The 15,728-nt window shown below is 44.3% G+C and overlaps 1 protein-coding gene across 2 annotated transcripts in view; it reads left to right on the top strand.

Moving 5' to 3' along the window:
• Positions 1-15,728, top strand: part of CCDC40 (coiled-coil domain 40 molecular ruler complex subunit) — a 599,189-nt gene that overhangs the window by 402,544 nt on the left and 180,917 nt on the right. For both annotated transcript variants that reach the window (XM_069655198.1, XM_069655197.1), the window contains one exon: positions 9,316-9,485. In XM_069655198.1, the coding sequence (XP_069511299.1) occupies positions 9,316-9,485 (170 nt within the window). The remainder of the gene's footprint in view (positions 1-9,315; positions 9,486-15,728) is intronic.

Here is a 15,728-nt window from a genome sequence, read left to right as displayed (position 1 = left end):
CCTCCCTCACCCCAAAAGCCTCTATACTCCCCCTGCTCACAGGGGACCTGGGCTACCCTTATAAAATCCTTCAAGGCGGACTCCGAGAGTGGAGTGTCATTCAAGTCATTGTGGGCCTGCTCTGCTTCATGTACCAGTGTGACTCGCTCATTTTGATCATTATTAGGATGATTGCCACTGAACATATTAGCGAGTTTCTCTCTTATATTGCCTAATTGGGCTGTTGTTGCTGGCGTATTCGATTTCATGACACCCAATAATACTGAATGGTGCCTGAATTCTGATTTTCTAGAATCCAACATCCTGAAAATGTATGTGTTTACTGCTGTCTTTAAACCCACTATGGACGAGTCGCAGCATTCCTTTTCCATAGTCAATTCCAATAGAATTCCGGAATGGACCTGCACTTAATCTTTTAGCAATTCAAAGCCAAAGTTCAATGCTGTCAGGGTCACTTTGCTTTTGTATTTGCCAAATCTTCCTTGCAACTCAGGGGTTTGTGGGTGGGGTTAGATTTGATCCACAAGCTTTCCACCCACATTTGAATGACCATACAGGCCTTATGAATCCCCAATCGCTGGCATCACTGAGATAGAACTCAGATTGAGGTTGCCTTCAAAATCCATGCAAAGTGATTGATTTGAGCGTTGTCATGGCCTCGATAGCAGAAATTCTACAATGTCTTCCTCCCTGGTGTCCTCAATAGCCTGATTCGAAGTGGGGTCTCTACCAGCTGTAGATTTGACAGGATCTGGCTGCGTCCCTTCTTAAAGAAGTAAAGTATTTTTCGCTTTATTGAAGAAGCTGAAAGCATGTAATCATTCATTACCTGTCTGGGCAGCCCCGGCGGCCCTCTCTGATTTAATGCGCTCAAGACGGCTTTGGATGAAGTACGCTTATGTTCACCTACTATCAGAGGTGAATAAGTTTGAGCTTGTGCCGGTACTCCAGCCGTTCCTGCACTTTTTTTCAGGCGTCGGATTGAGCATGTCCACCTCTCCCATGTAATCAATATGGTCTAGTTCAATTGCTTTCAGATCATCTGGAAAGTAACCGCTATGTAAATTATACATTGTATCTAGTCAGGGAGTGTTTTTGGCAATGAATTATCACTGAGGTACAAAGGTAACTCGATACAGTATGCTGGAAAATGTTGATTGGAGCGTTTATCCATGTACAATATGGGCTGATGCTTCAACAGTGCAATGTTACAGTCTCTAACGAGAAAGAAGAAGAAATAGGCGCTCACCACACTGCTTCTAGGAAGCAAGGTCATGGTGCAAGGTCTGTTTGCAGTGTGGAGTGTTGTGTACAGGCGTGCTCCGCCCTGCACACCCCTGCTGACCAGTGCAGACCACTTGATGACCACTCTGCGCAGCGCTCCACACAGGTTTAAGATTTGTAAAGGTGTCATTTTCCTTCTGCTGTGAAATGCACAGCCTTCTTGCAGTAGAAACGGTAAAAACACTCAAACTCAAACAGGGTCTGCTCCCACCACTGCAGACCACTCTTACCAGTTCTCAACCATATGCAATTCTCCAAATATATTCGTATTAGGAAAGATCCTCTGGAACAAGGTACAGTGATTAGTGGTGCACTTATTTAGGAGCAGTCCTTAGCATGCAGGGTCATAGTGTGCAAAGTTTGGAAAGCAACAGCAATCTTTAACATGCCTTTTCGAGCACAGCTGCGGTGCAAGCTTTTCCCAATCTATATTCATAAAAGTGAAAATGTGTGGGTTTGTGGCTGGGGTTGTGGCTTGGCAAAGCGGTGTTCCTTATAGAATTCCACACCGTTTCACCAATCTGCATCAAAGTTTGCATAGTTAACTGTTATGATCCTCTGGACATTACTGGTGACATGACAATTGGACACCCTACTTCTTTCCCCGGATTTCAGCACACGTCAAAATGTGTGGGTTTGTGTTTTGGCGAAGTGTTGTTCCTTATACAATTCCACATCGTTTCACCATTCTGCACCAAATTTTGCATAGTTACCTGTTTAGGACCCTGCGGACGTTACTGGCTACATAATATTTGGACGCTGTAGGGGAGGCATGGTATCGCAAGCAGAGACTGACACAATGGGTACAATTTGTAAAACCTTTATTTAAGTGGTTGGGATTAGAAACACTCCTATTTTGCCCGATAACTAAGGTGGGAGTAGTCTTGACCATAAAATAATAAATAACGCAGTCCTAGTGTAGTCTGTCAAATCAAAATGTCCTATGCTAAAAAAAAAACAAATGTCTGTCCGATCTCTTGTACAAAAAGAATGACAAGGAAAAATGGCTACAAAAAGTCCAAATGATAATGTAGTTGAACCAGTTCTCATCCCCACGTTTTGGCTTCACTGAGTAAGGAGATCCTCGTAGGTAGGATGAGACACTCTGGCTCGCTTTCAACACAATATACACAGTGCAAAAGCCGTGGATCCAGGCCCGTCTGGCCTTCCACGCTCGAGACTCTTTCTCTTTCTTCCAAAATGATGTCTTATCCAAAACGTTCCCAAAAGATCCCCCTCTGCCGGGGGCTAAGACCTTTCACCACAAAGTTGTTTTAGATCTCCCTCTGTCATGCTCAGATGATCTATGCTAAAGTTCATCACAAGTTGCAGGGGAGGCTCCCTTCCCCAAGCTTATTTCACTTAGGCTCTCCCTCTGTGGGGCTCGGACCATTCACAATAACTTTCAACACAAACTTCGGGTCTCCCTCTGCCAGGCTCAGACCCCTTTCAGATGTCAAAGACTTTCGAATGTGCATGGCTTATTTGTCAGACCACTGCTGGACAACTTCTATTCAAAGTTCACTGTGTTACTTTCACTCTTCCCTTCTCTAGGAATTAATATTCTTATTCTTCTTTTACTTTTACTGTTCATTCGTTTTCTCGCTTTAAACAAAGTACCTTTCACTGAGACTTTCGCCGCTACTTAGTATTGCTGATTTCCCAGCTGTTCTTTACATCAAAGTTAATTCACAGGTCTGCCTTTCTTTGCGTCTCATCCATGCACGTGCATCCTTCACTTGTGATATGATGTTGCTACTTCATTCACTTTAACACACACTGGTCTCTCGGGTCGCTTGCCAACTCACCGGCTTTGTCCTTTTTTCTTATTTGGCGTTTTCTGATTTTGGAGTCAAGGTTAGTACCGCAGGCTTGACCTCGCCTCCCCAACTCTGCCGTGCACCCAGGATGGTCTCTGGCGTCCTTGAAACACAATGCAATCTTCACTTGTGGGATCTGGCTTTCTCTAGGCATCTTTCGCGGTCTGTCAGAGGCAACACCTCCAATAGAAAAGTCTTGTTGATTTCGGCCCGCTGCTCTCGTCCCTTGGTCTGTTGCTCTGCTCCAGTAGGTGTGCCTTCGTCCCGGAGGTTCTGCTCGTTCTCGTGTTCCACCTTGCTACCTTTTATTCGTGTCAGGAGAGCTAATTGGTATCAGGTGTATGCACTTAGGATTAAGTGCCAGACTTTGCCTGCCACGATTAGCAGGACATGGCTAGTAAGATGTATGCAAGTCAGTGTTGTTATTCTCAGTCATCCTCTTCCTCAGCCCAGTGTTTTTGTAGAAAGGGGGGGGAGTTGGGATCTCGGAGCATCCTAAAACATAGGATGGGTTTGATAAACAAAATATGGGTGAATACCTGGTCTCGCCATCGGCTATCTCACCCCCACTCCCTGAAGACCTCTCACCCAGGTGATCCTCCCGCACTGGTCCCCCCCAGGGTCTGGATCCAAAGGTGATGGCCGTGCCCTGGCCACCTGAGAGAGAGAGATCCCCGGGAGCTAGCGGGTGAGACACCCTCTGGTTTCTCACAACACCCCACCCCTTTCCTTTCCTTTACTTTAATATATTTATAAAGCGCATCAATTGGCCCAGAGACATATGGGTGCATTGCAGACAGACAAACACCAACAAAAAACAGTAACATACAGTACAAAAATGGCATATATGCGAAACACATCGGCAAGCAACTTCAGCTAATTAAGTATGGACGCTATCTGAAAAGTAACGTTTTTCTCGTCTTTTTGAAAATGTCCAGAGATTTAATTTCCCTAACATCAGCCGCTAGCCTGTTCCAGAAAGAAGACCCCTTTTTCCACCAGTGTGAGTTTACACCTGGGCACTTTCAGTATGTTCAGGCTGTTCGATCAGAGTTTTCGACTCAATACCTTACTCTTTAATACTTCAGATAAGTATAATCATTTATTCGAGATGTCATACATTTAAAGTGATCATCATCAGCCGATGTTCAATTTTAGCCTCAATGGGGAGCCAATGTAGGCCTCGTCTAGCCTCAGTTACATGGTCTCACTTCTTCAAGGCTAGAGTGATCCTAAAAGTGCTGTTTTGTATTAGTTGAAGCCTGGCACAATCACTCTTGCAGATCCCTACCAGTAAATGGCCAAAGTAGTCAATTTTAGCGTCCACAATTGCTCTAGCGACCGTCTCACAGTTTGCTGTGGCAATGTAAGGACGTAGCTGGGCCAACAATTTTATATAGTAAGCTGATATGGATACTAGATTATTCATGTGGGCTTGAATGTTAAGATTCTGGTCTAAAAATATACCCAGTGTTTTGACTTTCTTCTGTGTGGCAATTAGACACTCTGCTACCTTTAAAATGCAAGTATTCTTCTCCGAGCTTGGTGATTTTGTTTTCTGTGCCTGCAATCATCAGCTTGGTTTTCCCATTGTTCAGAGCTAGGCCACTATCCACCATCGAGGCATGTATTATTTGATTATTTCATTCACATCTTTGGTGTCCTGCTCATGCATGCCAGAGAGCAGAATAACACATTGGCATTGTCTGCGTAATTTGTAAACCAGACACACCTCTCCTGCGACATATCAAAAAGGAGGAATGTAAAGATATTGCAAAGTGTGGGGGAGAGGCATGCCCCCTGTGGTACCCCAAACAGCAATGGTGCTGGCGCAACCTCTGCGTCCTCACTACAAAGCCTAACCTGTTATTTGGATCCACTGAGCAGCCTTATATGAGAAGCCACCCACTTCCGTCAACCTGGTGACCAATAGAGAATGGTCAATCAGGTCGAAAGCTGCAGATAGGTCAAGCAGCATGAGTAGTGCAACCTGCCCTTTATCCAACACCTGTAACAGCCTAGACTTTACATCTAATAAGGCTGTTTCACTGTTGTGACCTTTCCTGAAGCCAGACTGCCATCTATTTCAAATATCATGTGTGTTCAGATATTCTAAAATGTGTACATACTCAACGCGGTGGAGAATTTATAATAAGAATGGTGTGTTGCTAATGGACCTATAGTCTATGCTCACCAATGGCTCCAGTCTGTTTTTTTTTCAACAAAGGCATAATCCAGGCCTTCTTCAGTTTATCAGGAACATGGCTGTCCTTAAAAGAAAGATTAACAAATCTAGACAAAATCCTAATCGGTGCTGGAGTGCAAGCTTTGATGGTGGTGGCTGGGTACGCATCCACTTTGCACTTAGTGGGTTTGAGCTTATCTATAATAGCTGCCAACTCTGTTTCAGATACTGGTCTGAAACTAAATTGGCATTCTCTATTTGTCTGTATATTAACGGTACAAGGGGCATGTACTGTTTTCTATTAGTCTCAATGTTTAGTTTAATTCGCTCCAATTCCCTCAACATGGGCGCTTGTATCTGCTTGGATCTGCATGCACCATGTGATGACTTTTTTTTTTAACCATCCTTAACTCCTGGTCAAGGATTTTCCAGCTCTTTTAGAACTTTTAATAACTTTTTGGATTCACATTGTGCCTTAGAGAGACTATTGTCAAACATTGGGCCTCATTACGAGTCTGCCGGGTTACCACCGTAATAAAGCCCAATGTCTTTTTTGTGGCAATGATTGCCAACTGATATGCTTTGGAGGCTAAATTATACGCATCCCTCTGGATTTCAGCACCTTCACACATAAGACGGTTGCCTGAAATCGGCAAAACATCAATGTGGTTGACATGGCATGGTTTCTGGGACATTTGCACCGCACTGCACCACACCAAGGTGAGGCAGCAGGTGGGGAGAGAGCACAGTAGGTCCCAGTATGCAGAAGCACACTGTGAGAAACCTGAATGTGTCTCCCTAGCTAGTCCTATCCAGGTGGACAGGACACAGCCATCACTATTGGATCCAGTTCCTGGGGGTGGACCAGTGAGGGAGGATCACTGATAGGGGGGGTCCTCAGGGAGTGGAAGTGTGATACCGACGGGTGAGACGCGGTATCCCCCTTCTTTCAGCACCTTTTCCCCATCCTACCACATAGGACATTCAAAACCACTGCCCCCCCCCCCTTTTCCGACAAAAACACTTTCACACGACACACCAGAGCATGGACTAATACCAAAGCCGTTTACCTGACATGTCCCATACAAGAGTCAGGCAATTGATCAGAATCACACACACCTGACAGCCATTTCCCTTCCCCACAGGGATAAAATGTGGAGCAAGAGAGCACTGGAAGAGCCAGGCTAACCGCACAATGGCACAGCTAACCAGGCCCGGCAATTCGAGAGAAGGAGAAAGGCGGCGGGAATCGAGAGAGTGGCAGGGAGAGAAGCAAGCTTTCCCTTTTCGTCCCTGGCCCGCAGAACCTTTGTGGAAGAGGACATAAGACTGCTAACAATACCACAAGAGTCTTGCAGCAGATGTCAACAGTACTCGGGGCAAGCCTACGCCAATAAGCAGGAGCAAGGGAAGCTCTTGCAACTGTGGTAGCGGTATTGATTTCAGGGAAGCCGAAAGACAAGTGGTTCATCACAGCCGGTGAGTCGAGGGGAGAGCCGATAAGAACTGGGCTGTGTTGAATGAGAATCGCAAAGTGGCAAGTTTGAATCAAGTTCAATGAACTGTGAAAAGTGTTAAGGGGAGACAAGCTGCAGAGGGAAACCGGCAACACATGGGTGCTAACTTGAGAGACTATGGTGGATCCCCATTTCAGCGAAACTACACGTACCATAAGGCCGTAGGAGAATCGCCAAAAGACATCAAAGTGGTCATACAGGAGGTCTAGTAAACTCCCAGTACAATCAAAAGACTTGGATCTACAAACTTTGTGAAAGCAAGGGAAGTGGATCCTGCATTGAGAGAAAGAAAGCAAGGGATGTGAATCCTTCAACACTTGAAGGTAAAGTGAATATGGGAAGTGAATCCTGCCATATGAGAAAGCAAGGGAAGCGAATCCTGCAAACAGAAGTGAATGGGAGGTTGGCAAGTGAAAATCCAGAAGAGGGATGCTGACGAGAAGGGGGCAAAGTCTAAAGTCCCAGGAAACAGTGTGTTGACACATGTGAACCCGGCAGAGGGATGTCCACTAAGAACTGTTTGAAAAGACATTAGGAAGACAAGGAGAAGTGCACTGTCCCGCTTGTCATTTGGAGTCCGTGCCTGAACAAGGGAGAAACCAAGAGGCACTATAAAATAGGAGAAGTACACTATCCTGATTGTCATTTGGGATCTGAGCCCGGCCGAGGGAGATCCAGGGGTGAAACTATCACCCAAAAGTATTCAGAGAGGTCTGCGCCTAGAAGAAGGGGACCCAGAGGCGAAGCCAACACACGAGAGATTTGAGACAGAACTCTGTGTTTGTTAGTTGTTTTTGTGAATCCTTGAGGCCCTCGGAAACCGGAGACTCAACCACTGAAGGCCTTGATATTGATAAGGAACAAGGGTCAGCTCCCAGAAGAGGGGGACCCAGGGGTGAAGAATCCTCACCCTAAGCAAGAGAAGGAAACTAACTTTTATTTTGTTGAAGGGACTTTTGTTTTGTTATTTGAACATGTCAGGCTCTCGAAAATAAGAGACTTTCAGAGAAACAAGACTTGGTTATCGACGGTCCTGAAGCTGCGGGTGGAACTGTCGACTCGTGCTACAGAAGCTCGAGTGTGTGCTGTGCTCCAAGACTCCACCTTGCCCCGTTCTCGAACGCGGGGAAGGAAGACCCAGGCTAGCACATCCTAACATATTATTTATGAACACTTCTTTCTTTAATTAAATATCTATCCCACATCCTTTTGTATTAGTTGTAAGGTTTGGCAATAGGTTTCTTAGTATATGCCCTTTTTATTTTACACAGCGCCACTAGGACTGCCTTATTTTCATTTGATGGTTGACGCTTGCTCCCATCTTAGATTTAGGTTTAGATTGGGCGTTTTTCCAACCTGCATGTAGTTTAATAAACACCCTTGAACTGTGATTGCTTGGGTCTGTCCTTAGTGTTGTCACCATGAGTTCCTTACAGCACCAACTCTCCCGCTCTCCAATGTCTGCTCCGGAGTATGTTAGCCAGCCACACACACCCGTTCTAAGTGTAATTTACCTCAGCGTGCAAAGCACATCAAGCAATAAGCGCATCGGAATAGGAACAGCGACCTACAGGACCATTGATTTTCAACAACTGATGAGAGTATTGTCATGTCTGTCCACAGAACCCATTCCAAGAACGGATACTTATTGCTAGTCAGTCATAAAGAAGGGGGAGCAAGGACCAAGAGTGCCATAATCATCATAAATGTAATGTTTACTGACTTAAAGTGCTATGACAACTTTTCTTGTGCTGAAAGTAGAGCTGTTGTTACTTTAGCAGTTACTTGTTTTGTTCACTACACAAGACTAATATAACTGGTCACAATTAATAGGATCACACACAAATATTCCAAACATTTACAAATGTTAGGAACATCTAAAAGATGACAAATAATTGGAATCCTGCACCTCAGAAAACATAAATGTTTTTAGTGTGTTGATCACATAGTCCTATAGTGCACACTAGGTAACACAATGGGCCTCATTACAAGTCCGGCAGTAACCATGCCGGAAAAACTGGCAGATTGCCGCCGGACTTGCACATTTTACAGGCGCCTGGTAATAACGGTGCCGGTGCTTCCGTGGAAGTCTGCCTATCGTGGCCGTTGTGCTCCGGCCGTCAGACTTGGAGTGCTCCTTACCGGCACACTCGTAGTGAGGCCCAATGTCTATATGTCTCTGACATGTATTCTGTATGCTCTTTCTCTGGACAATGAATAAAGCAAACAATAAATCAGGCAGTATGTTTGTAGAGAAAACTATTTTATTTTAGAGTTAGTTTCTCATCGCTCCCTGAGGGACACATGTGTAATACACTTGGAAACAGAGATGACACAAATTCGTGTCTTGTTATGAAAGTAATAGAGCTTGCAAAGTATTATGTCCCAGTTGCCTATATAGGATGATTAATCTTAGCTTCTGGTGTGCTCAAAGTCTATGTGGGAAATGTTCTTTTTGCTTTTACGCGTTATAGACCTATATCAGTTTCCTGACCTTTCTTTCCGACAGATGAGATACAGCAAGAGAGGACCGAACAGAAAGACATTGAGCATCACATGAAAAGCTTGGCCAATGACATGGTGAAGCTCAATACCCTGCTGAACAAGAATATCAGTGTTAAGGAGCAGCTGCAACAAGATAACCTGCTGATGGAGAGTGATTTCATGCGTGCACTCAGGGTAAGGTGCTCTGGCGGAAACAGGCCTAGTAATGTAGATGAATATCTTTCTTGTGTGAAAGGCTACCTCATGGCAAACAACATAATGTAGAGGAGTGTCCTGCTCTCTCTCTCTCTGTCATGCTTTAGTCTAAGAAAAAGAAGAAACATGCTTACCTGCACCACTATTTCTTCAGCGTTGGTGTCTTGCAAGGATTAACATGCTTTTCAATATTCCTTGGGGAACAGGCATGTCAGGGGTTATTTTAAAGCAGCCGGATCTATCAAACGTTCTAATGCCGTTGAAGTTGTACTCGTGTTGCAGCTACATAACCTTTACCATCTTCCATTGATCTATTTCCTGCAATGAATTATCGCTGTCATCGGCTAAGGCAACGGTCCAGTTCTCATGCCTAGGAACCACTCACCAAATCATTAGAAGACCCAATGTTGGAGAATTATTCTAATAAAGAGTGATGTGCAGCTCTCAGTCACATTACTACGCACCTTATCGGAAACAATGATTTCTCTCGAAGAGCTACCACTTACATGCCAGTGATAAAAGTCGAAAGCAAGTTCCCCAAGGGAGTGAAAGCCAGAGAAATAAGGTTCTGGTCCAAAACAGATACTTTGAAACTTGCTTACCTCAAAAGAGCCATGACAAAATAGAGCACCTCAAAATAGCACACCCCCTTCATATATTGCTGATAATTGTTCATATCATGGGGGAGGTCGCCAGTGCCCCCTTCAATTATGCATCTCCCCAGCCTCCAAAATTCAGTTCTCCCACACTAAGTGTTGCCCGAATACCGCTTTATTTTGACTATTCGCTGTTCTGAGGTTAGATAGGTTGCAATAGCTATTATTAAGTGGATGTCTACGAATCAGCTACAGTTGAATGCGTCCAAAGCGGAGCTTGTATTGTTTGGACCTGAACATCTACTCACAACTGCTAAAGAACTGTTGGTCCCTAATCTCATGGGCACTGACCTGGGGTTTTCTTCCAAGATTAAAAACCTGGGCTGTATTTGGCAGGACAATCTTGGTAACAGGGACCAGGTAGGAGCCAAGGTACAGGCACTTTTGTGTTCACTGTGATTGTTAGGGCCGATTCTGCCGTTTATCCAATATGAAGATCATGCCATAGTGGGGGACGCCTTAACGAATGCCCATTGGGACTACTGCAATAGTCCGTTGATGGGCATCCCGGCTAAACAACTGTACAGGCTCCAAAAAACTCAGAATGATGCGGCCGTTAGATTGGTATGCAGTCTGGACAAATCGGCCAATGTATCTCCGTCCCATCGAGCGTTGTATTGGTTTTCAGTGGAGGAAGGTATTCAATTTAAGGTGGCGTGCCTTGGTTTTAAATGCTTAAATAGATTGGCACCTGCCTATCTAAGAGATAAGATTTGTCGCTACCAACCTTTTAGGTGTCTACGGTCAAGAGATCTGTTGCTCTTGACTGTTCCTCCATCGGTGTGTATCAAGGAGAGACAGAAGATGTGCAGTCTTTGTTCCAAGGCTGTAGAACAGTATCCACAGAGAGATCAGGGTTCTTGAGACGCTCCACCAGTTCTGCAGAGCACTCAAGGCACTTCTGTTTAAGTAAAGGGGCAATGGGATGGTGATGGAGGGCCATTCTGGTTATGAAAATAGTTTTTGGTGCCTACACTGCTTTGGTGACTTTATTGCTTTTAATATCAGCTGTGCCGCTATATGGTTAAGTCTGTCATGAGCGCATTATAAGTATCCAAAATCAATCAAATCATTTAAGGTGTTTTAATGCTAAAATATAGACAAATACAAATGATTTCATTTGTTTTGGCCTTGCCCATTGTATTTTGTATTTATTTAAAGAACAGATATGTCAATTTCAATCAGAAATAGCTTACAAATACACATTTATAGAAGCAGAGGTATTTCCACATATGGTGCCTGTACAGTAGCACAAAGATTAGTACAAATTGAGTAAAAAAAGAAAAAGTGGAACATATACAAAATAAACAGAAAACAATATATATATATATGAAAACATTTTACTTACAAAGGGAACATTAACCAAAAGGGGCAAGTACTTTAAACTTAAGAGGAGTTAAGTTGAGCTTTGAAGAGATCCACAGTTGGGCTGGCTTTGAATGTGATGGCAGTGGGTTCCAGTGCAGTTGGACGGTGTAGGGAGAAAGAGCAGAAGTGAGAGGAGGCACGGGGGCGTGGGACATTGAGGTTGCATGCAGAGGTTGATAGGAGGGAATGCAATGGTAAGTAAATATAGATACAATCAGACAGGAACTGGAAGAGCTAGTCCATTGATAGCTTTTTAGACAATGAGAAGGAACTTGAAAAGGGAGTGGTTTTGCATGGAGAGCCAACCAGCATGTTGTCAGTAGGTAGAAGTGGGGCAGGATCTGGGTAGGTTGTAGATAGTGCGGGGAGCAAAGTTGAGGACGCTCGAAGAACGAAGGATGGGAAAGAGAAAGGCCAAGGAGTAGGCTTGAGCAGTAGTCAGGTTTGCTGGGATGGAGATTAGAGATTTCCTAGAGTGGGTAGTAAGAAAATAACATATTTTTCTGATTGTTTAGTACATAAATATGAGCTGCAGAGGTAGCGCTAGTGAGGAATTGTTGCAGTCAGAGGTCGCTATCAAAGAGGACTACAAGGTTGTGCACTTTTGGCGATGGAGATGGAGCAAGAAGGTCAAGTGGAAGGAGATAGACTAGGGGAGTTACGGGGGGCAGGATTGGAAGCCAGGAGAGAGATTAATTCTGTTTTTGAAGAGTTCATCAGAGAGTTGTTAGTAGGTTTCTCAGAACCATTAATGGTGTAGGGTTCTAGGTAACACAGCTGAGCAATGAGGCTTAGATTAAAGAGATCATGGGTTTGGTGTACAGTACAATTAACAAACACAAGAACTTGTCAAGCAATAGATTGTCCACACAGGTGAGTATCGAAAAGCTATATTTAGCAACACACATGCATTAAGTCAGATACTGAAAGGTAATTAAAACAATGCATACACAAATAGAGTAAACAGTCACAGTTTGGTGTTCCAAATGGGACACCCCACACTTTAGTATTTTCACAGTTTCAACAGCAGCACTGAAAAACAGCCTTAGGCTGGTGGGAGGGGAGTTGTTAGACAATATCTCATGAGTCCTATAATGGTATAAGGCGATACAATTTTTATTGTTAATCTTACCAAGTCCAAGCCCTCTCCTAAGAACCAAGACCACCAGTGTTCAAGGTAAGTAACCCTGTTTTGGCTGCTTAGCAATAGTTTGTAAAGTTATTCACAGTTCTACCATAGGGCTTGGTGAAATAGAGAATACCAGAGGCATTATATAGTTTTCATATGATAGGAAAGTAACGTTTCCCGTGTGGGGGAGGGATAGCTACATATCCCAGTTGCCCAGGAGGAACCCCAGACAGGATGCCCAGACTCAGGTTCCATCTCACAGAATCCAGGCTTGGGTAGCTGCAGGTAAGTAGTTTACAGCTGTTACAATAAAAATGCAATAGGCGGAGTCCATACATGTAAGCAACCCAGCCCCTTGAACCCTGATCAAGAGATACAATGATCCGAGATACATTAGGGCTGCTGGAGTATAGTGGACTTCAGATGACAACTATGACAGCTGCTTCTGATAATTCGGTGGTTCCGGTCCATGTCAGCCACCTTTCGTAAATGAATCACCACCTGGCTGAACTGAACTGAAGTTGCAGGAAGGGCTCTGCAATGGTGCCCAAGACGTTGGAGGACTCCCTGCCCCAGAACACCTCAGGCATTACGACCTGTTGAAATGACCCTGCATATGGTCTGTAGGAACAAGGAGGAAGGTCTGTAGAACAAAGGCTTTACCAGGTACCTCTGTCTTGGTAGAGTGCAGAGGCAGTGATGCAGCAAGGTCCCAGGATCAGGACGAGGATACATTGAACAATTTGCAGCACCAGGCTGCACAGGATCCTAGCAACAGGAGAAGTCCCCAATTCATTGCTCAGCTCTTGATACAGGACCACGACTCTTCAGTGCCCCAGAAACATGACTCTGGCAATCCAGACCTCTGTCTTGGTTAGGCCCATCGGTTCAAGGGAAGAAGGCACAGAGGAATATTCCCCCTCTCTAGTGAAGAGCAGTGCTTCACCTTGGGATGGATGGCTTGGACAGTGGTGGATCCAGCAGCAGTTCGTAAGCATCCCTCTGTGTCTTCTTTGTCTTCAGATACTTGACTCCAATGGTCGACTGAAGAATGGCTCCAGATGTTCCCCTAATATGTGACATCCTGGCATGATGGGATCCCAGCCCACCTATCAAGGAATCTACTGCATTCAAACTCCTGGGTGGCTATTCAGTCATGAACTGCCAGCTCAATTACAGGGTTGACTCACTGAAGGTTTGAAATGTGTATTGGGGCCATCTGCAGCCCCCTTTTTCAGTCCAAACAGTTGCATTGAAAGAAAGGGTAAATATATGGTCACATCCTACCCTTGCCCAGGAGGAAGATGGTCTAAAGGAGAGTGACGCGCATAGACAGGGGCACAAAGACAGGGCTTCAAACAGCATGGCCAGCCATTTTGGGCACTGAAGTACCCATTATGCTGCCATGCAGTAAAAGAAAAGGTGCACAGGAGTGCACCCAGAAGCTGGAAAAATAAAAGCCTTTGTGGATGATATCATCATTTTTTATCAGATTCCGAGGGCCTCCAAAGCGAACTTAACATTTGTGCGGCCTATACCACATTAAATAATCTGGCCATCAATGGTGCAAAATTAAAGGTGGCGATTTCGAAACTCAAGCACCCTAAGGTCAGGCGATGATGTGTGGGGGAGGAAAGGTTGAAAGGGTGCTGTCCGTGCGCTACCTGGGTTACAATCCATCCAACATTGGGTCTATCAAAATGTACACATGCGCACTAAAGGAGAAGTTGGCTCCTTTACTGTCTCATATGAAACACATTTTCTGGAAATTATGTAGGTTCTCTATCTTGCCTGTTCTTAAATACTCCTTGGGCAAGATAGAGCTGATACTGCTGTATGGGCTAGACATGGCGTCTGTAGAACTTTGTGCCTGCCTGAACGTCATGCAAGGGACTATCTGGAAAACGGTGTAGGCGCTAGCCCTGACAGTGCCCAGCGGTATCATTAGGCATGTATTCAGTTTAACTTCATTGCAGGCCAGATTCCAATGGAGACAGTTATTGTCCTATTTCAAGTTTCTATGCCCTCCGAGTAATTCACTGTACATAGACTTGAATCAGATTATAATTTTTTTTTTTTGCTTTTATTCGCAGCGCTCATAACCTGTAGGTATCTAGGCACTAGTTTCATTGTGGAAGGGCAGGTTATTTATAACGCGCTTGTTTTTTTTCCTTTTTTTTGTTTTTCTTTTTTTTTTGAAGCGCGGTTCCGGAATTCGAACCTGCGTTTGCTCAGCGTGGTCTTGGCTTCGAAGACCTGCACGTTGCCACAGAGCTATCCTCCTGTGAATTATGTTGCAAGGTTCTGACAGTCTGTGAAAGGGTTTCGAGACAATATGGACACCTTACTGGAAAGCATAGGCTTGAATGTGGTTGAGCTCAAATGCAGTATTGACACAGTTAAGGACAAGCTGTTTAGGGATGATTGGAGAATTACGATTGAAACCATGAATACATTCTCCACGTAAAAGGAATATGCGGTTCCCCAAAGGTTGGATTAGCACCCACCCCACTTAAAATGCTTTCCCTGCCCGAAGCCCCGTACGGTATACCTGAGATTTAGGCTGAATCAAATTCATACCTTCGAACGCACAAGGAATTGGTACACTTCTGATTCAGAGGGGGCTGGCACAGTGGTTACCTGCTGCTTCTGCAAAGGTAATTCCATGGTGGAGGTGGCGGAGAATCTGAGACACTGGGATTGTTACTCTTTGAGTTTGATCAGAATAAAGTGCTTTGACAAAGAACTGTATAGCTTTGCCTTATGTGGGGTAATAGTTTATCCCTTATAAAACTACTAAACGATTTATCCGATGGAAGAGTCTGATGATGATGTAATAATAATGTATTGTATGTCATGTTCTTAATTCTAATATGTTTTCTCTTTTGTATTTTGTGTAATGTTTTTTGTAAACCAAATCACACATAAATCAAAAAAAATAAAGGTACAATGCCACCAGCCTGTCGAGGCTGCAGTAGGTTTAGAAAAATGTTCAAAAAGTAAAAAGAACGGGGAGCAAAGGTTCCCCCACACTATCTTTATGGCATGTGGTAGTGCTTACCATAGACA

The sequence above is a fragment of the Ambystoma mexicanum genome, chromosome 3q, assembly GCF_040938575.1.
Source record: "Ambystoma mexicanum isolate Mex_15411 chromosome 3q, UKY_AmexF1_1, whole genome shotgun sequence".
NCBI lineage: Eukaryota > Metazoa > Chordata > Amphibia > Caudata > Ambystomatidae > Ambystoma > Ambystoma mexicanum.
Note: the sequence above shows the minus strand (reverse complement) of the source record. Positions and strands in the feature narration are given on the sequence as shown.